This window comes from Antechinus flavipes, chromosome 4, assembly GCF_016432865.1.
Source record: "Antechinus flavipes isolate AdamAnt ecotype Samford, QLD, Australia chromosome 4, AdamAnt_v2, whole genome shotgun sequence".
Classification (NCBI taxonomy): domain Eukaryota; kingdom Metazoa; phylum Chordata; class Mammalia; order Dasyuromorphia; family Dasyuridae; genus Antechinus; species Antechinus flavipes.
Window position 1 is genome coordinate 141,813,316 of NC_067401.1, and position 27,315 is coordinate 141,840,630.

At 35.5% G+C, this 27,315-nt stretch overlaps 1 protein-coding gene across 1 annotated transcript in view; it reads right to left on the minus strand.

Moving 5' to 3' along the window:
- The window catches only part of LOC127560376 (leucine-rich repeat-containing protein 37B-like), a 63,151-nt gene extending 35,842 nt beyond the window's left edge, over window positions 1-27,309 (minus strand). Inside the window, exons 1-5 of the mRNA XM_051994900.1 lie at window positions 25,717-27,309; window positions 22,772-22,843; window positions 19,679-19,750; window positions 7,167-7,238; window positions 6,193-6,273 (exon numbers count right to left, since the gene is read on the minus strand). Of these exons, the coding sequence (XP_051850860.1) occupies window positions 6,193-6,273; window positions 7,167-7,238; window positions 19,679-19,750; window positions 22,772-22,843; window positions 25,717-27,254 (1,835 nt within the window). The 5' untranslated portion in view covers window positions 27,255-27,309. The remainder of the gene's footprint in view (window positions 1-6,192; window positions 6,274-7,166; window positions 7,239-19,678; window positions 19,751-22,771; window positions 22,844-25,716) is intronic.
- Between the last annotated feature and the right edge of the window lie 6 nt (window positions 27,310-27,315).

Below are 27,315 nucleotides of genomic sequence, written 5' to 3' on the forward strand. Positions count from 1 at the left end.
CTGCATTATTAGGCAGTTGGGTTTCCGCGTATAACAACTTGGACTTTTTCTCTAGTACATTTCATTCCTTTTTCCAGTTTGTTAAATTTTGCCAAAACTATCCTGTAATTCAGACTCTGCCTAATTTAACATTCTTCATATACTCGATTAACAAATTTGATGCTTTTTACCTAGGCTAATGTAATAAATGTAACTGGCTTTAGGACTTCAAACCTGAATCTAACAGCATGCAAAATGCATTACTTTGGGCATGATAAGTAGAATGGATAAAAGAATGGATTGTTATCACACTAGCCATGCCTATAGAGAATCCTAAGACCAAGCATGGAGAAAGCACCTTCTCCTCTGGGAGAGTTACCCAGGAAGGGATGAGTAGTCAGGGACAGATGAGAGATTCAGATGTTTCTATTCTACTATCCTGGAAAGAGTCAGTCAAGAAAGTCTGAAAAGTTAAGAACTAGAGGTGGGACAATTTAACAACTGGAAAGCTAACTTATCTTTACTAAATACATTTATCAAATACTGCTCATTAAATTAAAACAATTCTGAGATACCATCTTATCCTTAGTAGAGTTGCTATATTGACAAAAAGGAGATGACAAATGCTGGGGGTGGATGTATGTATGGGTGTGTGGGTGTATGTGTATATATACACACTAATGCATTGTCGGTAGTCATTAACAGGTAAACTAATGCATTGCTGGTGGAGTTGTGAACTAGTTCAACTATTCTCTAAAGCAATTTGGAACTGTGCTCAAAAAGTTATGAAACTATCTTTTGATGCATATCCTTTGATCCAATAATATTGCTATAGGTCTATCCTCCAACAAATCAAAGAAAGAGGAAAAAGATCCATATGATTATAGCAGTACTTTGTGTGTTGTCAAAGAACTCTAATCTGAAGAGATGTTCATCAGTTGGGCTGAACAACTGTGGTGTGTGAATGTGATAGAATGCTACCTATCTTGTTGCAAGAAATGATGAAGGAATGGTTTCAGGCAAGACTTGTATGAACTGACACAAAATAAAGTGATTATTTTGTACAATAACAATATTATAAAGATGATCAATTTTTTAAGACTTAGGAACTGTACTCAACAGTGACCATCTATAATATATCCACCTTCAGATAAGAGAGCCAATAGATTCAAGAGTGCATACTGAAACATATTTTCTTTTTCTTTTTTGACATGATTAACAAAGTTTTTTTATGGCCATATTTGTTATGATTTTTGCTTTTCTTGCTTTATCAACAGGTGGGGGGAGAATAAGGAGGCAGAAAATTAGGAACTGAAAATAAAATTGAATTTAAAAAATAAAATACTATTCATTATACCCAATGTTAATTGTTCGAGTAATTTAGCAGAAAACAAAAACAAAAATCAAGGGCCCACTCCATACTTCCTTATGTTTTCAACTATGATTCTTTTATGTTCTCCTCTTTGTCAAGATTTAAGGTAGGCAAAAGGGAGAGTGAGCTGCCTATACTGGGAACTATTTATGCAGTCTGGTAGTAGGGATTCTTATTGCTGCTCTTTTCTGGAACCCAAAAGCTAGTTAATGGTGGGTTTAAAGTCATAGATTAATAGACTCTTAAGAGTTGGAAAAAATTTTAGAAAACACTTGTACTGACCCCCTCTTTTACTGATGAGGAAACTGAGGTAGAAATTATCTCCTAAATTATTTTGAAGTATATTTATTTTTAGCCTGTGACAATTTTTTTCTTTATACCTTCTACTAAATATTATGGGGGCAACTACATGGGGCAGCTCACAAAATAAGGGAACGTTTCTTACCTGCTATTTTTTTTTCCTCCAAATCCTTCTACACAGGTCCAGACAGATGGGCTACGTTTCCTCTCTAATAACTGAGGAGACAGAAAAGAATTGAGGACTGAAGCATGTCACCACTGTCCTGCATATATTGAAATCCTAGCAGCTTCAGCTGAAAAAATGTCCTAAGCACGTAGGAAAAATTAATTTTAAACAGGACAAAACCCAAAACTATCTATACTAACATTTTTGGGGAGATGAAAAATTGAAGACAGTTGGTCAGAGAAAGAGACAGAATGATCTCAAATATGTTCAAAAGTTTCAGAAGAAATTAACTTTTTCTCTTTTTTTATCTACATAGGTACATAAGAAAATGACTTCACACACAAGATAATATTCTAAGATATGATTATATTGTAAACACCCTTTCTCAGGAAAAGAGGTTACTGATTCTGAAATAATTATCCTGCATAAATATGCATCAATTCCCTGGAAAGAACATTGGCAAACAAAGCCTTTTTGTTCAACCAAATTGGTTGATTTAAAAAAAAATTGGTTTCACTGATCAAGAAACAGAAATTTGGAATGTACAATGGTCATTCATATGACTTTGAATGTTAATAGCTTTAGGCTACTTGTGATTGTACTCAAATCATCTCTGGAGCCTTTATTTTTAGCAAAGAACTGATTTCTAAGTATTCAAATAACATAAGGATAAAGACTAGTTTACAAAAAGCTGAAATGCCAGTGACATTTGGACACCATAACAAAGGAATGTATAGAGAGACTGTATGGGAAACAAGCCATGTTAAAAATTTTGGGCTAATTTGTAGTGGCCCAGTTATATTTTCAATTCAAATGTGAAAGACTATCAAGTCCATTACTGTGTGTATGTATATATGTATATGTGTGTATATATGGTTATCACAGATTCAGAAAGACCATGAAATCCATTACCCTGAATGATAAAAGTCTTTAAAGTTATGTTAAATATGAAGGTCAGAAGAAAGATATAAAAAATTCTAAGACTTTTTTTTTTTTAACACTGCCATGTTAAAGAAGTTCAAAGAATAAAGAACAACTGAGGAAGAAAATGTGAATCTTTTCTAACATGAATATTAGTAAAATTTAGTTACTTGGAATAATCCCCATGTGTTGGCAACATTGAGGCTTCTAAATTATTACAAATGAAACAGAGGAAAATATTTAATATATCCTACACTATACCAAGGGATAGCTTAGACCTTGGTCATTTGTTTGTAATATTCATGTTTTACTATATGCAGAAGCTGCCAGGATTCCTTTACATTTTTTTAAAGTTTTTAACTCTTAAGTGTTTCTACTGCTATCCAAAAGGAAACTGATACCAAGTAGATTGCTCGGGGTTTGGAATATCAACATGAATACTGTTCAGTTTGGCAAAAATAATAAATTAGAAAAAATTTGCTATCTGGTGAGTGGCTTTGTAATATGAAGTGTTTGTCTTAATATAGAGTCAGCTTAATATAGACACAGCTTCCAGCATTGTCAAATGAGAAAGGTTGTAAAGCATTGCAAAATATTTTAAAACTTTAAAAACACTATATAAATATAATGTATTATTAGTATTACTCAGCATAGTCACAGACTGCTGGAAAAACAGTAGCAGGCAGGCCAAACTTGTTGCCTCATAATCAGATAGAAGAGGAGAAAGGGGCAATCTTTTAACTGATGCCTTAAGGCAGACTGAGGTTATGAGGTAGTCATAATCATCAGGATTTTTGAATGATAGCTTTAGATCAAAACTAAAAGACTGTGCATTAATTATGAAGAACTCTGCAAGTCCCCTCACCTACACACACACACACACACACACACACACACACACACACACACACACACAACTCTCTTTCTCTCTCTATCTCTGTCTCTGTCTCTCTCTCTCTCTCTGCTGTCTATATCATCATCAGAGAATTAGGAGGACAAGAACAGATCAATCAGAGTCTAATTCATCACTTTCACAAAATGATCACAACTGTTGGACTGGCAATTTTACTAGAGAGAGAGAAACAAAGAATTTTTTTTTTAAATTAAAGTTTTTTATTTAGAAAACATGCATGGGCAATTTTTCAACATTGACCCTTGCAAAGCCTTATGTCCTCCTTCCCCCCACCTCTTCCTCTAGATGGCAGGTAGTCCAACATGTTAAAGTATATGTTAAATCCAATATATACATACATATTTATACAGTTGTCTTGCTGCACCAAAAAAATCGAATCAAAAAGGAAGAAAAAAAAAAGAAACTGGGAACGAAAACAAAATGCAAGCAAACAACAATAGAGTGAGAATGCTATGTTGGGCCCACACTCAGTGCCCACTGAGAGAGACAAAGAATTTAATAAGATTGTTTTGAATTTTCTCTCATTTTCAACACCTAGAGATGAGGGTACCACAGAAAAACAATATGGAATCTGGCTGTTAGCAAAGCAAAGTGAGGTAGAGAAAAGAAAGGTAGAATCAGAAAGAATAGATTAAAGCCCCGATTCTATTACCATGAGTATATTCCTTAATTTTTCTGAACCTTAGTTTCCTCATTAGAAAAATGGGGGAATAATGCCTATACTACATACTCACAGTATTATCACAAGGATTAAATTGGATAATTTGAAAGGACCTTGAAAATTATAAAATATTATATAATGCAAATAGTTTATGCTTGCGAATCTTTTCAAAATATCAGATTTTAGTTTTTATGACCATGAAGATTGCTCTTCTGAGAACCACTACATTAGCTGAAAAATTCAAAGATAAGTCATCAGTCTGGGCCTGTATAGTAGGTTAATGAAGGAGAAGCACTTTTAAGCCAGAAAAAATAAATACTTGTATTAAGGAATAACTAATATTATTGGTTTTTCAAATTATATTTCAGTTCTAATTTCAATGGAAACATAAATGATTATTGTTACCATTAAACCATTAAAGAAATAATAAGACATTTTATTAATTTAATAAGCTATTAAAGCTTAAAACTGCACTAAGGATTTGGGGATATCCTGTATATATGTGACACATATTTGATTTGGGTTTTAGGCATCTAATCCTTTGATTAGATGGTCCTTTGATGTAAGTAATTCTAACTTGTTCCTATTACATCTGCTATTCACTGATGCCAGGTAACACATTCATCGGGTAGCAATTACTTAATGCTTGATTATTGCATTTTTTAGATATTAAGATCATGTTTTTCTACCTTTCAAGAAAACCTCTTATGGTGTGCACCTGTGTGAAAAAATGTAGGTTGAATTTATACTCTATTGGAGGTTTGTCTTAGGAAAAATAAGAGGTTTTCTCATTTCACTATAGAAAACAGGACCACTTAAGGTAAATTTGTGTATTATTTTGGCTGCAAATCAAAGTAGGGATCACCATTCTGTCAAATTTTATTTTTAAAGATATTTACTAATCCTTTGCAAATATCTGCACATTAGCTAGGGATTTAGTTTTCTTTAGGCTACAAACTCCAAGAATTAAGATTTATAATTAAAATTTATTTTTCTCTACCATAGCTAGTCCTAATCCTTGATGTTGCAATTTAATTAACTTATTCTTTTCCATTTTGGAAATTCTTTATAAAGTGAAGGCAAAAACAATACATGTTCAGTAGTGTCCTTTTCTAGTTATTGTATACTTAATAAATATGAAACAATAACCCCTGGAAGATATTACAAATAAACTTAGTTTATAGACTTCAAATTACATGTGATACTTTGTAATAGTAGAGCAAGTTTTGAAGACAGTGGTGTCAAAGATTTCTTGGTAGCATGTGCAGCAGATGTCTCAACAACGGAGAAAGATAATTCATGGACATTGTGTAGAGTTTTGTTTTGTTTAAGGAACTCCTTTTTCTTTACAATGCAACAGAATCCTAATAGCTGATTAGGAGGGTATAATATGTAGCCATCATTTCAATCAAGTGTTTTGTGTATGCTTAGCAAGCTTTGTATTTTACAAACATACTTGCATACCAATAGCTTTGTATTTTGCATTGTACCAAATGATGAGATCCAAAAATATACCACATAAAATGTTCAAATTCTCTGAAGTCCATTCCTAACCCGATTATAGTGACATGGAGTCAAGACACTGAATTCTTAAAATGCCACAAACATGTTTCAAAAAAGGAAAACAACTTGACCATTACTACAATGCTATAACTACCATGGGAAGATTGGCTCACGGAGTATTTTATACAATGAAGAATTAAATTTATGAATTGGGTAAGTTTATAATTAGCCTCTTTGTACCTTAGTTTCCTCATCTGTAAAATGTACACTAAAACAGTCTACCTCTCCACAGTTCTTGCTGGGACTAAAACATAACTAACTAATGAAGGTACAAAATCTAGTAAATAATTTTTGTGCATCTATTTTATTATACTTACAACTTTTGGAAAAACTGCAATCCATGCCAGGTTTGAAATATTCCATAACGGAGTTCTTTGAGTAAATTGCAACCAAGGTTTCTATAAAAAGATAAAAACAAAAATATCTTCTTTCAGTGAATTTGTTGGCATTAATTAACTCTATTAACATTAATTTAATTACTAATTAATTAGTACCCACTAGGCACATGCAACTATATAAGGCATCATTGGCTTATAATAATCTTAACTCTACAATTAACCAGATATGTAAATAGGGCAAGTCATTTCACTTCCTTGGTAAATTAATTTTACTCTATCACAAAACCATTGAAATAGATTACAGTCTCCTTGGGACCATATGTTCTTATTTCTGAAATAAGGGAAAAGGATGAGGTGGGCTGGATAAGCTCAAAGGTCACTTCTAGTTCTAAAATTATATGATTCGCATTTTCATATTCACACATAAAGTGGCAGAATGAACTCTCAGAGAGAAAGCCTAGAATTGCCAGGTAGAAACTTTCCCTTTCTTGAAGTCTTGACTTCAAGTATCCACTAGAGAAAATCCTATCTTAAATTCTGCAATTGTTAGTATACTTCCTAGTACAGAAAATATATTTGTGTATATTTTGCATTTACTTATGTTCATATTGTTTCTTCCCAATCAAATGTAAACTCCTTGAGGCAAGAAAATTTCATTTTTGTCTTTGAATTATCCCCAGGTCCTAGCATACCTGGTACACAGTAGATACTTGTTGAATGAATGAAAGCACTAACTAAAATAACTGCTGATTAACAAAATAATTGTTGATCTTTATTTTTCTAAAGTAATTCTCCAGTATACATTTTTTACTATTCATTTTGATTATAGATTTTTCAGTAGTCTCTCAGTTTTCCACTAATAAAATTTTAATTCTCTTTTAAGATGAATAGCAAAAATTCTAGAATCATTTTATGGAAACATTTTCAGTTTAAAATAAACACTTGTAACTTACAAAAACTGCAAAAAAGGTAATGGTTCAAATGCACGCCTCTCTATAACATGGATTTTATTGCAGGATAAATCCCTATAAAAATTAAAAGGAAACAAATTCAAGCTTTCAATAGCAATGATTAAACTACTGCTTCAATTAATTAGCTGGCTATTTTTGTTAGACATCTAATTTAAATGAATGCATTATATTATTTAAAATATTATCTTTTTGGTCAATAAGTAATTTCCATTCAATAAGTTTATAATTGTTAGCTTATTCTTTTAGGACTTGCAATCTTGACTCCCTTTCTTCCTTTTATATTTCTTTAGATATCATCAACAATTGGATTTGCAAACAAAGGTTTAACTGCTATAGAAGATAATTACTTGAATCTAGGAGAATGAACTAAATGATATCTTTCCAATTATATGAGTCAAAGAACTATCACACTATGCAAATCTGATTTCTTGCTCTTAAAGAGAAATCTCCAAGTTATTGTTCAATCAATTTCTCTTTTGTGTAGCTCCATATGCCTATGGGCCTATGTAGGTGATTATCAAGAAAAATGAGGTAGAAAAGTTACTTTTCCAACTATTAATAGGTATTTTTTCAGAAAGAATCATATAATTTCAGAGTTGGAATGGAACTTTGGACCAGCAAGTAGTTATTTGGTCTTTGTGTGAAGACTTCCAATGAATTCTTTAAAATTCATTATCTTTCAAGATAACACCTTCAATTGCTGTTTAGCTGTGAATATATTTTCCTATCATGAAGCACAAATATGCTTCTTTGGAATTCCTGCCATAACTCCTGAGCATGTCTCTTCCAGGGCCAAAACAGAACAAAACTATCTTGTGCACCTGACACTTTTCAAAAATTTGAAGATATCTATTATGTTCCTGTAAGTCTTCTTTTATTTAATATAAACATCCTCTGTTCCTTGAAACTATACTCACATGGAATGAACTTCTGATAGCGCTGCTCTGGATACGTTTGTTTGTAAATGTTCTTCTAAAATGTAGTGTCCAGAATTGAATACAATACTCTTGATGTGACCATTTTAACATATAGTAGGACTGTTACTTATTACCTCTAAGACCTTCTACCTATCTGAAAACAGTCTTAAGATATCACTTCAAATTTAAACTGGGACCTGGAAAACCACCTTAATTTAGAAAGATCAAGGTCATCCCCTGCATCCTGGGTCATTACTAGTCATCTTGACTTTTGTCTCACCACTAGACTTCAATGACTTTGAAGTAGAAAATGAGGCTGACAACTTTGCCAAAGTCTGCATCACTTAAATCCAATTTACTCACATGCCATCATTCTTGTGATATCTTTTAGTCCTCTTCGAAAATCAAAGATAAACAACAAAATATCACTAGCTTTTCTGCTTATCATTTCATACAATTGATTCATATCAAGCCGTCAGGATATTAAAACCAAATCAAGATTTTTTTCAAGCAAATTTCTATTTAATCTTTTTTCTTAAACTAAAATAAAATTTTATATTCAGAATCACTCATTTTATTATTCCCTAGACCACAATTTTTAATCTTTTCTCACAAGAATAGCATGAAAGATTTTATTATAAGTTTTGCTAAAACATAGATAAATATTAATTATAGTATTACTGATTTATCAGTTTAGCTATGCTGCTGGGTTTTTTTTTTTTTTTTGCAGGAAAATAAAAAGGTTAGTCTGATGTGAACTGTTCTTGATAAAGCTAAATTACATTTTTGTATAGCCCTTTTCCACTCATTAGTCATCTCTTTAATAATACGTTCAAAAATTATGCTAAGAATTGAAATCAAGCTCACTGGGTTATATTTGGGAGAACCCATTTTCTTTCTTTCTTGAAAATTATTATGTCATCTCTCATTCTCTGTAATTTTCAAGAAAGCTAATTAAGAAGACTTCTTAATCGAGGAATTCTGGAGCATTGCTTAAACAGAAAGAAGAGTTTTCTGGGAACGGAATATACCTAATAAATAAAAGTTAAGAACATATTTGCCAAACATCTTTTATATCTGTCTAAAAGGACTTTAAACTAAAAAGAAAGGGGGAAAGGAAACTGCCTGTGTACATCCACAAAACTTTAGAGTAATTATAATTAGTTGAGATTTACTGAAGTTCGAAGGACAGGGGGAAAAAAACAGAACAAAGGGGAAAAGAACCCGTGAATTCCAGTGTTTATGAACAAATGCACAAATTTCATGGAATTGTAAAGATATTTGGAAATACCCTGTTTTCCAAAGACCTAGCAAGCAGGCTTTGCGTGAAGCTTGACATAACCACAATCTTTTGTACTCACCCCCTGGATTATCTCACTCTCTGGAAAATGATTGCTTTGACCGGCACCCAGCGTTCTCTGAGGGATTGATGATTTTCATGTTAACCGATAATTTCCTACAGATCTGAGAGCCAGAAGTAGCTGACATGCTGCAGTAGCAATTGATAAATCAAACCTTCTGATAGTAACAATTCCAGTGTTTGGGTAACCACTAAGTGAATCAAACTAGATGTCTGCCATGCTAATTCTGTATCTATACCCCACCAAACAATCACCAGGCTAAATGTCACCCTTACACAACAATTCCAGTGACCTAAGGACTATCCCCACAGGCCTCAAGAACATCTTTATTGTCCATAAAAAGACAGCACTCATGGGCCTGCCATGAGAACTGTTTATTCAAGACATGAGCCTTAAGTATTCCTTCTTAGGGGAGCTTCATTTTGCAAACCTGTTTTCCTCATTTTCAAGTTAATTAAATTACTTTGTTCAGCTCCTATCATTCATAGATTAGAGACTTATCCAGTTCACAATATTTAATTTTCTTTCCCTGTGGCTTCCAACATTTCCTCCTTAACTTGGAGCTTTGAAATTTGGCTTTGATATTCTTGCATGTTTTTCTCCTGGGATCTCTTTCACGTAGTGATTGGTGGATTTTTTTTTCCTCTATCTGCTTTGCCTTCTTGTTCTAGAATTTCAAGGAAATTTTCCTTAATTTCTTGTATTATATTAAGATTTTTTAAAATAGTATTTTAGGTGACTTTATTATTTCTCCTTGATCTCTTCTCCAGATTTCTGATGAAATGTTTCACTTTTTAAAAGAATATTTTTCATTATTTTGATTTTGTTTTTATGTTTTCTTGCCCTCTTAGAACATCATTAGCTCTTTCTTGCCCAATTCTGGTTTTCAAAGAATTGTTAAATCAAGGTTTTTTCCATGGCACCTTACTTTTTGCCAGTGGAGCTGAAGAGAGAGAGCATCCAGCATTGATGAAAAGCAGTTGGTTTCCCTATAAAGGAAGCTATTTAACTAATTGGTCTCATCCTATAACCAGCTTTGGTGAAGACACTTAACACCTCTTACTTCCTTAATTTTCTTTTTTGTAAAATTGGGATAATCTATACTCCTGATCACCTTAGCTTATAAGGAATAAAATATGTCAGTATATTTTTGTTGTTGTTTTGATCTCATTCTTGTCTTTTTTAATGACATTCAGAAAGAAATGGTCAAAATTCAAGTCACTCACTATCCTGCTATTATTCATTTATTTAATATTTTATAATCTAGGATTTTTGATTTTATATTTCAAAGTGATTGACTTTTCATATTTTTCTAATTTTTCCTTAATTTAACATTTGATTTTTAAAGTCCTTATTAAGCTCTTCTAAGAACTCTTTTTGTCCTGAGGTCCATCTGACATTTCCCATTGAAAGAAAGGAGTGACTTTTCTAACTCCATCATCTTCCTCTGAATATGAGGTTAGAGATCTTCTCCATCTTCATAGTAACTATTCAAAGTTAGACTTTTCCTTTGTTTACTCATTTTTATTTACTTTTTAATTCTATTTTTTTTTTTAGCAGCTATTAATGTAATCAAATTGTAGTCCTGAGGTATGGGGAATGATACCACAAGTCTCATGTCCTTCCTACTCTTATTTTCTGAGATGTGTTTCCAGGCCAAACTCCTCCAGGACTCCTGAGCCATGAGTAGCATTCCCAGCCATGTTGTCCTACTAATGATCTTGCTTCCTGTGGTCCATTTGGTGGGATGCAAACTACAGTTGTCCTCACTGCCCTGGAACAGAAATCAGGGGTTCTGCTCTCCTGTAAATACCCACTACTGTACTCACAAGGTGCAGGCTAGCACGTTCTCTCAGCAGCCACAGCCTAGGAAGCACTGGGCATCATAGCTGTGCTCAGTATCCTTCCACAGTAGAAGGACCTTCCTTCTGCCCTAAGTCCCCAACATTGTCTGCAAAATCACAGTTTCTATGGCTGAGGCTGCCTTTGGCGAGGGGCTTGGGGTCTGTCATTTCTGTACTTGGCTTTGAGGTGTTTGAATTTCACTTTGGCTGAACTTCTATTCCTGGAGGTCGGGTCTTTCCTGGGGTCTCCTCAAATTGTTTAAGGAAGATAACTGCTTTATCCCAAGTTTATTTCTGATTTTTCTATGTATATATGTGAAGGAAATTTGGAAAGCCAAAGTATTCTGATCTCTTCATTCTGACCTTGCCATTTTCCCAGAATGCTCTCTGGTCTTATTTTTCCATTTGTATCTCAGCACTTAGCACAGTGCTTTGTACATAGTAAGGGCTTAATAAATGCCTTTCAATTCTTGCATTCACATTACAGAAACCATACTCCAGGAGAATATAATTTTTTGATTAATCAGGTATCATATACATTAAATTGTTAGCTCCTTGAGTTGTCAGCCATGTCCAACTTTTTGTGACCCCATTTGGGATTTTCTTGGAAAAGATACTGGAATGGTGTGCCATTTTCTTCTTCCAGTTTACTTTACAGATGAAGTAACTGGGGCAAATAGGATTAAGCCACTTGCCCAGGGTCACATAGGTAGGAAATGTCTGAAGCCAGATTTGAACTCAGGAAGAGGAATCTTCCTGTCTGCAGGCCGGGCATTCTATTCACTGCACTGCCTAGCTGCCCAGCATAGAGAATTAGGTAAGAGATAGTACAGTGGATAAAATTCTTTTCCTTAGAGAGTTAAAGGACTAAGACAAATAGGTCATGCGAATCAGATACCTCCATTAGAATATAAGCCAGAGAAGTAAACTCATCTTCTATTATATTTATAGATTAGGTAACCATACATATGTTGGATGCACAAGTGAAAAAAAAAGCAGTATTAGTCCTCCAGAGGCTAAAACGTCTGGAACTAGCATTGGGAAAAGAAGATTCTCCCTGGGCAGAAGATTGCCTCAGGCCCCAAATATAGAAACGATGACTGCCATCAATTCTTTATGGATCCATTCCACCAGAACCCATGAGACCCTATAAAGGTGATGGTGAAGATGATAATTCAGACAATAATGCAATCCTTGATAGGGAATTTCAAATTACTATCATATTCTAATCATTTTATGAGATTTTTGAAAAAAGTACTTTTACAATCTATGAAGGTGCTTGGATTTGGTGGACTGATCATCTAAGGCTACTCATATATGGGAGAGATGAAATGAGCTTGAAGTTCCCTGAGGAACATTCTTAAAGTGTCTGTAGGAAAATGGGCACCTTCGGTCTGATATAACTAGATCCATCTATTCTCACTAAAATATCAGCAATGAATGGGATCAATTCCAGCAAATTCAAAATACTAGCAGGAATCTATAACCAACAAGTTGGGACCTAATATCTTTATATTTTGATTGTTTATATACTCTGTGCTGTGTGTGTTTGTAGAAACCTACAAAAAGAGAGAAATAACAGAGAAAACATTTGGGCAGTGAGAACACTGATTTTTCAAATTCAAGAGTAGATACTGAATTATTTAGTTTTGTTTATTTCTAAGTACCAGAAGATTTGAAAGATGGTTTGGGAACAAATATGTACTTGATGCATACATGAGGCATGGAATATTCCCAAGTGGCAACCTCTAGAATCCAAAACACTAGCTCACATCCTTGTTCTAGGAATTATTTAGGAAGATTCCTTCCTCTTTGGTGGAAGACCTTAAAAACCATCTGAAAGAATTGTAGTTAATGACATCATCACAGAATCCAGTAGCTTGAAAGTATCACCTCTGCTAGTGATAAAGAAAAAGGAATGGAAAGATATAAATATGTGTAAACGATCAGACTTTGAAAAAAAATAACAAAAGCCGGCCAGTAATTATGGCATACTTTCAAAATTCCTTGGATCATCTGATAGGCAGCTAGTGAATCTCAGTTTTAGGTTTATATAGTGGATTTGATCATATTCATGAGGCTGAGGAAGACAAAGTAAAGACTGCTTTCATATGTCAAACTGGATTTTTACCAATTTGAACATATGTCTGAAAGCATATTAGGAGCATACACTACTTTCCAATGGCTGATAAAGTAGTTAGGAATATAAATTATTTGGATGTGTTGTCTACCTAGATGATCTTACTGTCTTTGGAAAGCTCCTGGAAGAATAAGACGAGAGGTTACTGAGACTGTTTGGCCAGAGAAAGCAGTTCTGAAGCAAGCAACTGACAAATGCAATTTTTTTTTTGTGAGGCAATTAGGTTAAGTGACTTGCTCAGGGTCACACAGCTTGTACGTGCTAAGTGTCTGGGGCCAAATTTGAATTCCTGATTCCAGGAATACTGTGCTATCTAGCTGCCTTGACAAATACATTTTTGAAATTCTCTGGGTCAATAAAATTCACTTGTTTTCTTGAATCTTGAATTGGCTACACACAGAATAGTTAAGACTTAAGAATTTTTATAATTTGCTATTATTCCAACTTTATTATGTTCAATGTTATCAAAAATATTGCTAATCCATTGGCTTCATTTCTGCACATATGATTGAAGTAACCTACAATCAGAAGGTCAAGAAACTTCAAATTCTCTGAAAAATCTACAAAGCCACTTGGAGATCAACAGGCAAACAAATGTGAACAAGGAGTCAGAGATTTAATCAATTGCCTCATATTTGTACCATTATTAGTCTATGCAGACATAAGCAAGACTTGTGTCCCACACACAGGTGCTAGTTTGAAGGACTTGGAAGCTGTCCCGTGTCAATAGAGTGATGACTGTCACCAGGAAATAACTGTAATCTAACTAACATGGCCTATTAGTTGTCAGCCAAGGTAAAGGCCTATTCCTTAGCTTGTATGCTCAGAAACTTACAGGATTGCAGAGGAAGGAAACAGAGGATCCTATGGTCAGAAATAAAATGTACCACACAACTCTATTCATCACATTTCCTTCCCTCATGGAATGAAAAATCAAGATGGTGTCCAGACATCTCTCATCAGGTTTCCTCCCAGAAATCTTCCAAAACAAGCCCCAAAATCAAAGTTTAAAAAAAAAGTCACTAAATGTCCATCTATTGGCAAAAGGGGACATCCTGAGTCTAGAGGACAACTTAGGCAGGAGGCTCAGCTAGAAGATACTGGTGAGATAAATGTTCTAGCCAGAAGCCCCAGAGCAAAATTGAAGTAGACTTTGGCTTTGAAACCAGAACCCAGTCAATATTCTGGAGAACAAGCCCTAAGGTAGTTAAAGGCCCTAAATGCATGTGGAGAGGATAGCCAGCAAAATTCCTCCTAAGACGACAGTGACTCTTATGAATGTTCTAGGGGCTCTGAAGGTAAAGCAGGCTGACATGAGCCATCCTGCCAGCCTTGAAGAAATTGAGACTCTATTCAAAGGACATGCCAGCACTTGGTGCACACACTCCAAAAAAGGATGGTCAGTGGCAGGTCCCCAGACAACAAGAGACATATCAGGACCATAAAGGAACTTCTTCCATCCAAAGGCACAAGAAAAGTTGAAGCCTGGACCTGACTTAAAAGTCTCAATTCAGAAATTAAAACTAGAAATATGAATAAACAGAAAACATTGATGGAGAAAATTTATGGACTTAGGGATGTTTTTTAATGCCAGAGAAACTGAGGCAAAATAGAGATTAGAGAGTATTTAATATTTTATTTGAAAGGGAGAGATTTACTAGGACCAAATGGATCCATGGTTTGGTCCCAGGGCTGAATGAGACTATCGTCTCCAAGAATCCAGCAAACAATGTGAGTGCTCAATGACATATATGCATGTGGCTCAGATACAGGAGGAAGACCGAGATAGGGGCGGAGTCAGGATACTGAGAGCAGAAACGGGACTCTGACAAGGTGGGGTGAGGCACCAGAGATGGGATGACATAATGGGGGTAGGCAACCCGGAGATGGGGAGAGGCATCTTGATAAGATAGTATCTGATATTCTGATAGCTTGGGATGGGGAGAGGCATTCTGATATTCTAAAATATAAAATCTTTTACCCTTATCACATATTCTGATTAAGAGGGATGGGTGGTTGATACATTGTTGGTGGAATTGTGAACACATCCAGCCATTCTGGAGAGCAATTTGGAACTATGCTCAAAAAGTTATCAAACTGTGCATACCCTTTGATCCAGCAGTGTTTCTATTGGGCTTATACCCCAAAGAGATACTAAAGAAGGGAAAGGGACCTGTATGTGCCAAAATGTTTGTGGCAGCCCTGTTTGTAGTGGCTAGAAGCTGGAAAATGAATGGATGCCCATCAATTGGAGAATGGTTGAGTAAATTGTGGTATATGAACGTTATGGAATATTATTGTTCTGTAAGGAATGACCAGAAGGATGAATACAGAGAGGACTGGCGAGACTTACATGAACTGATGCTAAGTGAAATGAGCAGAACCAGGAGATCATTATATACCTTAACAATGATACTGTTTGAGGATGTATTCTGATGGAAGTGGATCTCTTCGATAAAGAGAGCTAATTCAGTTTCAATTGATCAAAGATGGGCAGAAGCAGCTACACCCAAAGAAAGAACACTGGGAGATGAATATAAACTGCTTGCATTTTTGTTTTTCTTCCCGGATTATTTATACCTTCTGAATTCAATCCTCCCTGTGCAACAAGAAAACTGTTCGGTTCTGCACACGTATATTGTATCCAGGATATATTGTAACCTATTCAACATGTAAAGGATTGCTTGCCATCTGGGGGAGGGGGTGGAGAGAGGGAGGGGAAAAATCGGAATAGAAGTGAGTGCAAGGGATAATGTTGTAAAAAATTACCCCGGCATGAGTTCTATCAATAAAAAGTTATTTTAAAAAAAAAAAAAAGAGGGATGGGTGGTTTTGCAGGATTGAGCAGAACAATTATAAACTGAGGCAGAACAATTAGGGAAATCGAGGCTGGACAATTTAGGGAAACTGAGTCAGGATAATTAGAGAAATTGAGTCAGGACAATAAAAGAGAATTGTGGCATAACAATCTTAGAGGAAGTGAGTAATTTTCAAAGTCACTACAATGAGAGCCTTGTGTCTTACAATCTTAGGCCCATAAGATTTAACAATTTCTGGAAGAGATAAAATAAGAAGTGAAAAGGTAATTATAAATGGAATGACAGCGCTAAAGGAAATAATTGGAAGAGGAGGAGCTTGATATGGGAAGACTGTGATAGATTATTTATCAGGTTTCCTTTTTCCTCCTACCTCCCACCCCTCCCACACATGCATCTCAAGAGTCAGGCTATTTTCCTTTAAAAGGCAACAAATCTGTTCTTGGGACTTGACTGGTCTGAGAGAGGTAAGGCAAGGCTCAAGCACTTTCCTTGATGCAAGTTCCTAATAGTCTCTGGGGGTATGATGCAATTCCTCCATAACAAAAAGACACATCAATGGGGTGTTGGGGCCTTTTAGAGTTAGTAGTTGGTCTAAGACTATGATAGTAACCTCATTCTGCCCTACTGAACACAGCACATTTCCATATGAATTATCAAATATAATTTCTATATTATGTCCAAGTAAATATTTTTAACTGTAGAATCAATCAATCAATCAACATTTATTAAGTTCATACTAAATGCCAAGTTCTATGTGATAAGCACTGTTGTGCCAAAGTTCCCTTTTGATATCCTGACCTAGTTTCTCTAATTGTCCTATTTAGTTACTCTGTCTCAGGTTATATAACCTTTCCCTCTTAATGTTTGATGAGATAAAGGTCTGCCTCAGTTGCTCTGCCCCAAAACACCAGGCTATAATCATTTCCTCTTAAATGGTTGATGAGGTAAAGGTTTTATATCTTTAGGTTATAATCATTCCTTCTTAATGTTTGACAGGATAAAGGGTTATCCATTTTAGACATCATTAGAATATCAGTAATCTCTCCAGTACCTCCCTCCATTGTGTCATCCTAGGTGCCTCCCCCCATTAGGTTATCCCTATCCAGGTACCTCCCCCATTATGTCATTGTTCTTGTTATTCTATAAAAAAGCTTGCTGTCCCAATATTAAGGGCTGGACTTTTGAGATGATAGTCTCATCCTGCCCTGGGACCAAACATGGATCAATTGGCCCCAGTATCTCTCTTCATTTAATAAACTATTGAATTGGTCTCTAAACTCTGTCTTGCTCAGTTTCTCCAGCATTACAACACTAAAGAGACAAAAAAGGCAAGACAGTTCCTGCCCTTAAGGAGCTGACCTTCTAAAAAGGGAGACTACATACAAACAAATGTATGCAAAACAAGTTATCTACAGGATAAATAGGAAAAAATCAAGAGAAGGAAATAGATTTAAGAGGGCTAGGAAAGGCTTCCTATAAAAAATGACATTTTAGATAAAGCTTAATGTAGCAGAGGAGTGAGAAGGTTCCAGGCATGGAGAAACCTAGAGAGAAGTCGTAGAGCTGAGAGATAGGAACAGTAAGGACGACAGTATCCTTGTATCTGAGAATATGTGGTGATTAAGGTATGTAAAGTCTATATACTAGGACAGGGCTCTAGTCCTCTATGAAGGGCTCTGAATGCCAAACAGACCATTTTGTATTTGATCCTAGAGTTACTGGAGTTATTGAAGAAGGAAGTGTTATGGTCAGACCTGAGTTTTAGAAAAATTACTCCCAAGGTTTAATGGAGGATGGACTGGAGTGTTAAAGAGACTTGGGGTAAGCAGCTTTATCGACAGGCTATTGCAACAGTCTATTCTGAGATGATAAAGGCAGTGTCAGAAGAGAAAAGACATATTGAAGAGATGTTGCAGAGGTAAAATAGATGGGCCTTATCAATAGAATGAGAGATAGTAAAGTCAAAGATAACTCCCAAGGTTGCAATTCTTAGGGACTATCCTCTATAGCCATGTGGTAGGTAAGAGGGGTGAAGGGTTTAGGGCAAATAATAAGTTCTGTCTTAGGTTTAGTTTTAGACATCTACTGAACATCTAGTCTGAGATGCCTAAAAGGCAGTTGGAGATGTGAGACACAGGAGGTAAGCAGAAAGATCGGGGAAAAATAAGTAGATGTGGGAATTGTCAGCACAGATGGTAATTAAATCTATGAGAGCTGTTGAGCTCACCAAGTAAAATAGTGTAAAGGGAGAATGAGGGACCAAGGCAGAATCTTTCAGGATATTCATGGGTAACAGGGTGTGCTTTGGGTGAGGATCTAGCTAAAGAGACAGAAAAGGACTTATACAGGTAGAAGGAGAACTAGGAAAGAGTGGTGTACCAAAAATCTAGAGAGAAGAGAGTATCAAGGAGCAGAAGGTGAACAATAGTTAATCTGATAGCTATGAAGAGATAGCTCAGAGTAAACAGTGATTTAGAGCATTTTTTTCAAATGACTAGAGATAACTTGATTTCTTCTTCTGAAAACTGCCTGTTCTTATCCTTTGACCATTTATCAATTAGGGAATGGTTCTTATTTTGATAAATTTGACTCAGATCCCTATATATTTTAAAAATGAGGTTTTTATTAGAAAAATTTTCATTCCAGTTCCCTATTTTCCTTTTAATTTTAACTGCATTGATTTTATTTGTGCAAAACCTTTTTAATTTCATATGACTGAGATCTTTTTTCATTATTTTCCTTGCTATTTTTAACCTTTTATTCTTCCTGATAAATTTTATCTTTTCTTTTGCTTTTCTTTGTATTGCCAATGATAAAAGAAAGTTTAACAATTCCAGATATCAACTTATACTACAAAGCAGTGATCATTAAAAAATATTTGATTTGATAATACTGACATTTAAAATAAAAAAATTTAAATAAAGTTATTATGAGTAGTAGAACAAATAAAGTGCACAACAGATAGAAGCAAATGAACTATGATCTCAAAGATCCTTTCAACTGTGGTAGGAGCTCATTTGAAAAAAAAAACTGCTAGAAAAACTAGAAAGTATTAAGTTAAATTGAGCTTAATCAAGATTGCATAATTAAAAACTTGAATTAGTAAACTCTAACTGAAGTTACTCTATTACCTGGAACATTCTTCAAGTAAAGTTATGAACTTAACTTTCACTCCTTTCTTTTTGCTAAAGCTCATATTTTATATAAATCTTCAACAAATCATTTCTGGACAATGACAAACCAGTTCTCTTATGAATTTTTTTCTTTGAAAGATAATAATGTCACAGAACCATTCACCTCACTCATCTGAGCCATTGAGGTTTTTCTTGTGTCTTATTTGTTGTCTGATTTAGACGGAAATTTCATAGACATTATATGCTTAAGACATAATCATTACATATTAAGTGACTTACAAATACTGGAGGGACAGCAGGCCTTCAAAGGTATTCTTGTGTAGTTTATGCAAAGCATTATCCTTGAGATTTCTGGAAAATGAAGAGGTTATCTTTGGGCCAAATGTCAATTAGGATACCTGCTTCCTTTCTGAAAGGCAGCTACCAGAAAGACTATCATCCTGATTTTTATCTCTCACCATTGGGTTATTCTAAGTTAAATATGGTTAATTCTTACATTTGAATTTTTATTCGACCTTACTTGTATCTTTTTAGTATCTCTTGTATCTCTTCCTCTAAAACTAGCCTTAATTTTCACTTTCCAATAATGGAGATAAGAAGCAGGATTCTCCCTATCATCTATGCCTGTTATAAATATATATGGATTCTATTTGAAATTCCCAAGCAGAAATAGTAGCTCTTTAGGGATAGCAACTGAAGCCAACAGATGTTGGTGGCATTGTGTCATTAAAGAGAAATACTGTTTCCACAATGATTAGCTGGTAACAAACTTATGGTATACTGTCCTAGCTTGACTTAGTTAAGCTCAGCCTTCATTAACTGCATTTACAAGCTATCTTCCTGCTGCTAAACTATTGTCATTCTTTTCTCCTCAGAAGCAAAGAATAACTCTATAGAAAAGCAGATAGCAATAGCAGAAATTATGACCTAATTTTTTTCTAGTCCTTCTAAGATTCAACACCTCTGACCTAGATAATTATTTCAAATTTCAACAAAAAACAAGTAAAAACTAGAAAAATTAGAAAAATAAACTAGAAAAAATTTTTTAAAAAACTTTTAAAAAATTGCAATGGAATACTTAAAAGGAAGAACTTGAACTAAAGTTAATTGTGGAAACAAAAACTAGAATGTAATGCATTGATCTGATGGGCCTCAAATACTATTTTAGCTCATAAAATTAATAATTTAAAAAAAAGTATAAGTCATGCAATAGAGCACCAATTCTAGAGTCAGAAGACCTGAGTTCAAACCTGGCCTCAGACCCTTACTAGTTCTGTGACCCTAGGCAAATCACTTCACCCTGGTTGCCTTAGTTTCCTTATTTGTAAAATAAGCTGAAAAAGGACATTTTCCAGTACCTTTGTCAAGAAAACTCCAAATGGAGACAAGAAAAATTGCACAATATTGAAATGACTGAACAATAACTAACCAGCTTGAGCCAGAACCAAATCTATATCCTTTCTAAAACCGCTTAAGAGAAAAACACAAGTAGTAAATATTCCCTAAACCAGAAATGAACTCTCGTTTCACTTGTTGGAATGTTGGGACTATAGTGGAAAAAGCACTGGCTCAGGAATCTGAAAACTTTAATTTGAATTCTAGCTCTGCTAATTAATTAGCTTGGGCAACTCGATTCAATTCTCTGGGCTTTGCTCTTTTTTCTCATTTGTAAAATGGGGAGGTAGAATGAAGATTCTTAGATTCTTTCGGCTTTAAATCCTATGGTTCTATAGCCATCATCTGTTTCTTCTATCTCAATATTTAATCAGTTGCCAAATATATTTGATTCTATCTCTTTAATATCTCTTGCATTAATTAGCCTTTTCCTCTGTACTAACCAGGAAACTGGCCTCATCTTTTGATTGGATTATTGTAATAGTCTCTTAATTTATCTCCTTGTCTCCAGCCTCTTTAATTAATCTATCACAAAGCTGCCAAAGTGATCTTCCTAATCCATAGGTTTAAACTACCATTGCCTTTGGAGCTTCTATATAGGATAAACTTTTCAGTGTTATATTTGAGGCCCTCTAATTTGGTCCCAACGGATTTTTTTTTAGCCTTATTTCATTCTGTTGGTTTTGTTTGTGCAAAACCTTTTGTATTTAATGTATTCAAAGATGTCCATTTTGCCTTTCATAATGTTCTCTAGTTTTTCTTTGATCATAAATCCCTCCCTTCTCCAAAGATTTACCTCCAAAGGTAAATTATCCCTTGTTCTCCTAATTTGTTTATGGTATCATCCTTTATGCCCAAATTATGTATCCATTTTGACCTTATTTTTCTAGCCTTATCCCCGCTTTATTCCCATTATATTCCAGCCAAACTAGACTACTATATGATATTTCTGGATGTTTTCCTGCCCTCTCCTATCTCCATGCATTTGTGTAATCTGTCCTTATAACATATCTCTCTTCCTTTGAGGCTTTAACTCATGTAATCTCTTTTCCATAGTTTTTCCTTGCCCTTAATGTTATTTTTAATGTGTTTTTTGTTTCTCTCTAATATTTGTGTGGAAGTCAAGATGAAACCGAAATCCTTAAGCCTTCTGCTGTGGGACATTTAAACTGTATGTACATTCACACACATAAACACGCACACACATTCTTGTTTAGTCACTGCAATTGTTTCTTACTCTTTATGACCTCATTTTCCAATTTTCTTGGCAAAGATCCTAGAGTGGTTTGCCATTTCCTTCTCTGATTTTACAGATGAGGAAATTAAGGCAAACAGGGTGAAGTATCTTACCCAGGGTCACACAGCTAATAAGTGTCTGAAATAAGATTTGAGCTTAGGGAAATGAGTCTTCCTGACTCCAGGCCCAGTAACTTATTCAATTGCCATTTAGCTGACCCATATACATATATCTACATTTTTATATCTTTATATAGTCTTAAAATGCTCTTAATATTCATGTGAATAAAATAATTATGCATTCTCATCATCTTTCCTTATCTGTTTAATATAAGGGAAAGCTAAATAAGTAGTTGAGTAATTTATTCTTTTGCTATGCAATTATGACTTTTTATTTTAATCAAATTACTATATTGACTTATTTTTTCATTCCAATCATCACAATTAAATTTGCTAAATTGCTGTTATGACACACAAACCAGCTTTTATAAAGGAAAAAATTGATTGTATTTCAACCATTTTCCCTTTTCATACAATTAGTAAATTTAGCATTCATAATCTAAATGCAACCCATGTGACAGATTTTACAGTTTTATTCAACCAGAAAATTGATCATTTATTGAAATCTGATTTGGATCTAGAGAAAAAATCTTTTCTTAGAGATTTTAAACTCAGTCTTTCAGACCAAAATTGATTAAAAATGTGGCTAACTATGCATTTGCCTGATAAAATTATACTTACAGAACCTCAGCCCAAGGGTATGACTTCCAGATACCTCTCTCAATGACAGAAATAGAGTTCCCATGGAAATCTCTGTGAAAAGATATAGTTCATGTCACCAAATAAAAATAATGTGTAGTCAAGGAATTTTTAAGAGACTATTTCAACAAAAACACCATGATAACTTTTAGCTATTATTTTTCAATTTTGCAATTAAAATAAGGAAATGAAGTAAGAGAGGTTTTTTCTCCAGGAAAAAAAATGTTCTCTGTTCCTTTTCCTATCCAATTTCTTCTTTTCCTTTTCTCATCCCTCAGAGCATTTCATTTGTATCTGACTTATGAAGTTAAGATCTATTTTATTTTATTGTTATCTTTGTATGTCATATCTTGATTAAATTGTAAAGGAAGGCAGGAACCAAATTGTACTTATATTTCTCTCAGGTGTGTCTGTATACGATAGATATTAGTAATTTTTTGTGAGTCAATATATATATACGTATATATATATATATATATAAATATAAAATCACAGTAAGCTAGGCAATATCAAAATTTTGGATGAATACTTTTTGGGCAGTCTTTTCATAGTTTGGTAGCGTCTAGGGGCAACTGTAGGTTAAATAGTGGAAGAAGTGGAACTGGTGGGGAAAGTTACATGCAAGTAGATTTCTATGGCTTTAAGATACCCATATTGAGGTTCTTCTATTTTTCCAATTGACATTTTTTTGTTGCATTACATACAAACCAGGGTAACTGAGGGAAGGGAAAGGAAAAGATGGGAATCAGCATGTTCCAAATTATAGTTGCTCCATAAACAAATATAAATGGAACTTAATGATAGATAATAATCTCTCATATAATGCAAAAGACACAGCATAGAAAAAACCCCATAAATGATAAAAGATGCCAAGAGGCTTTAAACTTCATTATTAAGCACCTATTGTGTGTAGAACAATGTTCTGGGTGCTGGGAAAGATTCAAAATTTAAATAAGATGCAACTTTTACTCTCAAAGAACTCACAATCAAAGAGTAGATAAGATACATCCAAAAATAACCATGATTCAAAAGGCCTAAACCTTTTGGGCCAGTTTCTGAACCATGACACTTTAGAAACAGGATAAATGAGGCCACTAACCAGAAACCAATGCTTGGAAAACATGTCCTTGTGTCTGTTTTCTTTCCCCTCTTTTCATTCAATAAATGGATAATTCCCCATATCCAGTCATCTAATTTACTGTGCTCTTTTCTATACTCTGCCTCATAGAATTTCACATTTACTACTTTCAAATACCCCCTTTGTACAATGTATTCACAAATCTCTCAATCCCTGATTTTTCTCCTGAAAGATCCTATACCTCATTGCCCAATAATGGACATTTCCACTTGGCTATCACATCAACTCAAATTAAATGTTTAAAACTACTCATTTTCTGTTCTTGACGTGGGCTCTCTCCCTCACTTCCTTATTTCTGTCAAGGGTACTATCACTCTTTCAATTCAATATGAAAATCCATGTAATCTCTTATTTTTCCTCAATTCAATATTACCCTAATCCCATTCATTCATAAAAGGCAGAATTAGGATGCTATTACAATGATACATTTATAAAGTTAAGAGGTTGGAAGTAGATGGGAATGGGAATGGAAACATATTTCAGAAATTTTCAAAGGAAGAATCAATAGAACTTGGTAACTTTTTAAATATAAGGGGAGGAAAAAGTTAAAGACAATTAGCTGCCCATTTTCCATACTGCCCAGTGTAGTAAATAACCTTCTCGTTGGATTTCCTAACTCAAACTTTAGTTCATCGTTTCTACTCTGGCTTATAGAATTGGTTAAGATTATCCTATTGATCAAATTTATCTTAAACATATCACTTCATTCACTAAACCTCATTGGCTTCCTATTACCTCTAGGATCAAATGAAAATCTTCTGGAGTTATTAAAGTTCTTTATAATCTGGTCCTTTCCTACCTTTCCAGTATTCTTACCCAACCCAATACTTTGCGCAAGAAATCTCCCTGCTCAAGGCATTTACATTGGCTTTCTCCTCTGCTTAGAATTCTCTTCCTATCTGTCTCCTGGTTTCTTTCAACTCTCAATTAAAATCCCAACCTGCAAAAAATTATTCCTAATTCATCTTCATTTTAGTGTCTTCCCTTTGTTAAATATAAGTTAACATTTATCTTATCTGTACAAAATTCTTTGCATATCATCTCTTTAGACTATGAGTTCCTTGAAAGCAGTAATTTTTTTTTTTGCCTATGTTCTCAATGTTTAGCAAAATGTCTAACACACAGTAGGTACTTAATAATAATAAAAAAAGTGGATAGACAGCTGACCTGAAGTTAGAAAAACTTGGGTTCAAATCTAACCTGAATCTTACTAGCTATGTGATCTTGGGTATCCTCTGCTTCAGTATTTTCAACCATAAAATGGGAAGAGCAGCAGGACCTACTTCACTTGAGAGAATTTAGTACAATGTTTGGTACATAGTATGTAATACTTGGCTTGTCTGGATTATGTTGTGTTAATTTTTATGTATTGTATTTTCCCTGTAGGTTCCCTGTCCCTACCCTATCTTATATTTGTAATTCTCATAGAACTTAGCACATAATATATCAATAAATAACTATGAATGATAGGAGCCACAGGGTAATGTAATTATTGAATTTGAGTACAAAAATGAAATGTGGATACCATGAATGAATAGAATTTGAAGTAAACCCGTGAAAAAAAACAGACCTGTGGGAAGCAATAAGAATAATATGGACAGAAGAAAGTTTATGAGGAAGATAAGAAATGAAAAAAAAAAGTTGAGAAACAGAAGCATAGGTGAGGAATAGAAGAAATGGGTAAAGGAGAAGAATGGGAAAGAAGAGGAATGCGATATAAAAGGGATGGGGAAGGGGCAAGGGGAAGCATTAAAACCAGTGTGTTGTTGTTGGACAGAACAGTCCTCACAGGGAAAAGAAGGTGAGGTTGTGGGCTTTGGGTCCTGGCACTGGTATTCTGTGCAGGCGAAGTTCAGGACTGAGGCCAGTACAGGACAGAGTTCCAGCTTTGCAAGTACATGGGCCCAAGCAGACAGAGTTGTTTTCCCGGATGTTCTTCTGCAATACTAAAGATGGTGGTCCTGGAGTCTGAGACCGCTGCTTTTCCACCATTGAAACTGACAGAAGTTTAACTGGAACCTTCTTTAACTCTAGAGGCAGAAGCAAGATTTTGGTCATCTCTGGAGATGGAGGATAAAGCTTTGTTGGCTTTGGAGGTGGTTCTGGGGGTGGAGCTGGAGGAATGGTCAGTTCTGGAGGTGGCACAACAGCCAGAGTCAGTGCCTCAGTTGAAGTTAGCACCCGACCATTTTTCTGAGGTACAGAAGGTAGGATTGGAGTTTGGGAGGGCACTAGAGCCTGAGGTGGTTGGTTAGGAGCATTACCAGAGATAAACAATAGAGGCAGAGTCTGAGGCAATTGCAGAAGTGGGGCTGGAATCTGAGTATGCTTCACAGTTGGAGCTCGACTCTGTGGTGATACGAGTGTCTGAGCAGGCACCAAGAGCACAGCCATCGTCTGCGGTATTACTAGAGATGGGGTTGGGGTGGCAGAGTGCACCAATGGTGTAGTTGAAGTCTGAGACGATTTGAAAACTTGGGTGGACATCATGTACACAGCTAGATTCTGAGGCAATATTGGAAGCCGGGTTGGAGTTGTTGGGGAGTGCTCTCTGGGTGTAGCCAGAGGCAGAAATGAGACTGGAGTTTGGATAGGTACTAGGGGTGGAGTGAGAGTCTGAATTAACTGGGAAGTCTGAGTGACCACAAAAGACGCACCTAGAGACTTAGGTGATGATGTTAAAGTTTGGGTGGGCACTAGGGATGAAATCAGAGGGGATATCAGTGTTTTGGCCGGCACCAAGGAGGCAGCTGGTATGTGAGTTGACATTGACGCTTCCGTTTTCTCTAAGGATGCAGCTGGTATTTGAGATGTCAGAATATGAGACAAGATAGTTGGGGCTGGCACCAAGGATGCAGCTGTTTGAGGTGCCAATGGATCTGGGGCAGGCACCAAGGAGGACGTAGCCCGAATTTGAAGTGCTTTTAAAGATAGGCGAGGCATTAAAACCATTGATGGTAGGGTCTGAGACAATTCTGGAGGCCAGGTGGGAGCTTGAGTGGTCACAGGAGGAGGCAGGGTTTGAGATGCTCTCTCGGGCAGGTGAGAGATCAGAGTGGAGACAGGCTTGGGAGACGCAAGATTGTCAGACACTTTGGGGCGTAAGGCCAAAGCTCGGGATAGAGCCGCTCGAACAACTGCTGGATCGGGAAGCACCGCCAGCGCCCGGGCCATGAAGCCAGGATGGGCCCGGTGGCCGCTGCGGCCACTCGCGGGAGTCACCCTTTCCGCTCCTGATAATTCTGGCGCACAGAGAGGAGACCAAGCCGCCAGGGCCAGCAAGAGAAACGCAGAGAGCCCGAGCCCGGGCAGGGGCCGCCCCGACATGCGGAGGCTCTGTTGTTGCAGCCCACCCAGGCCGTTTCTTAGCAAGGGAGCAGACGGAGCA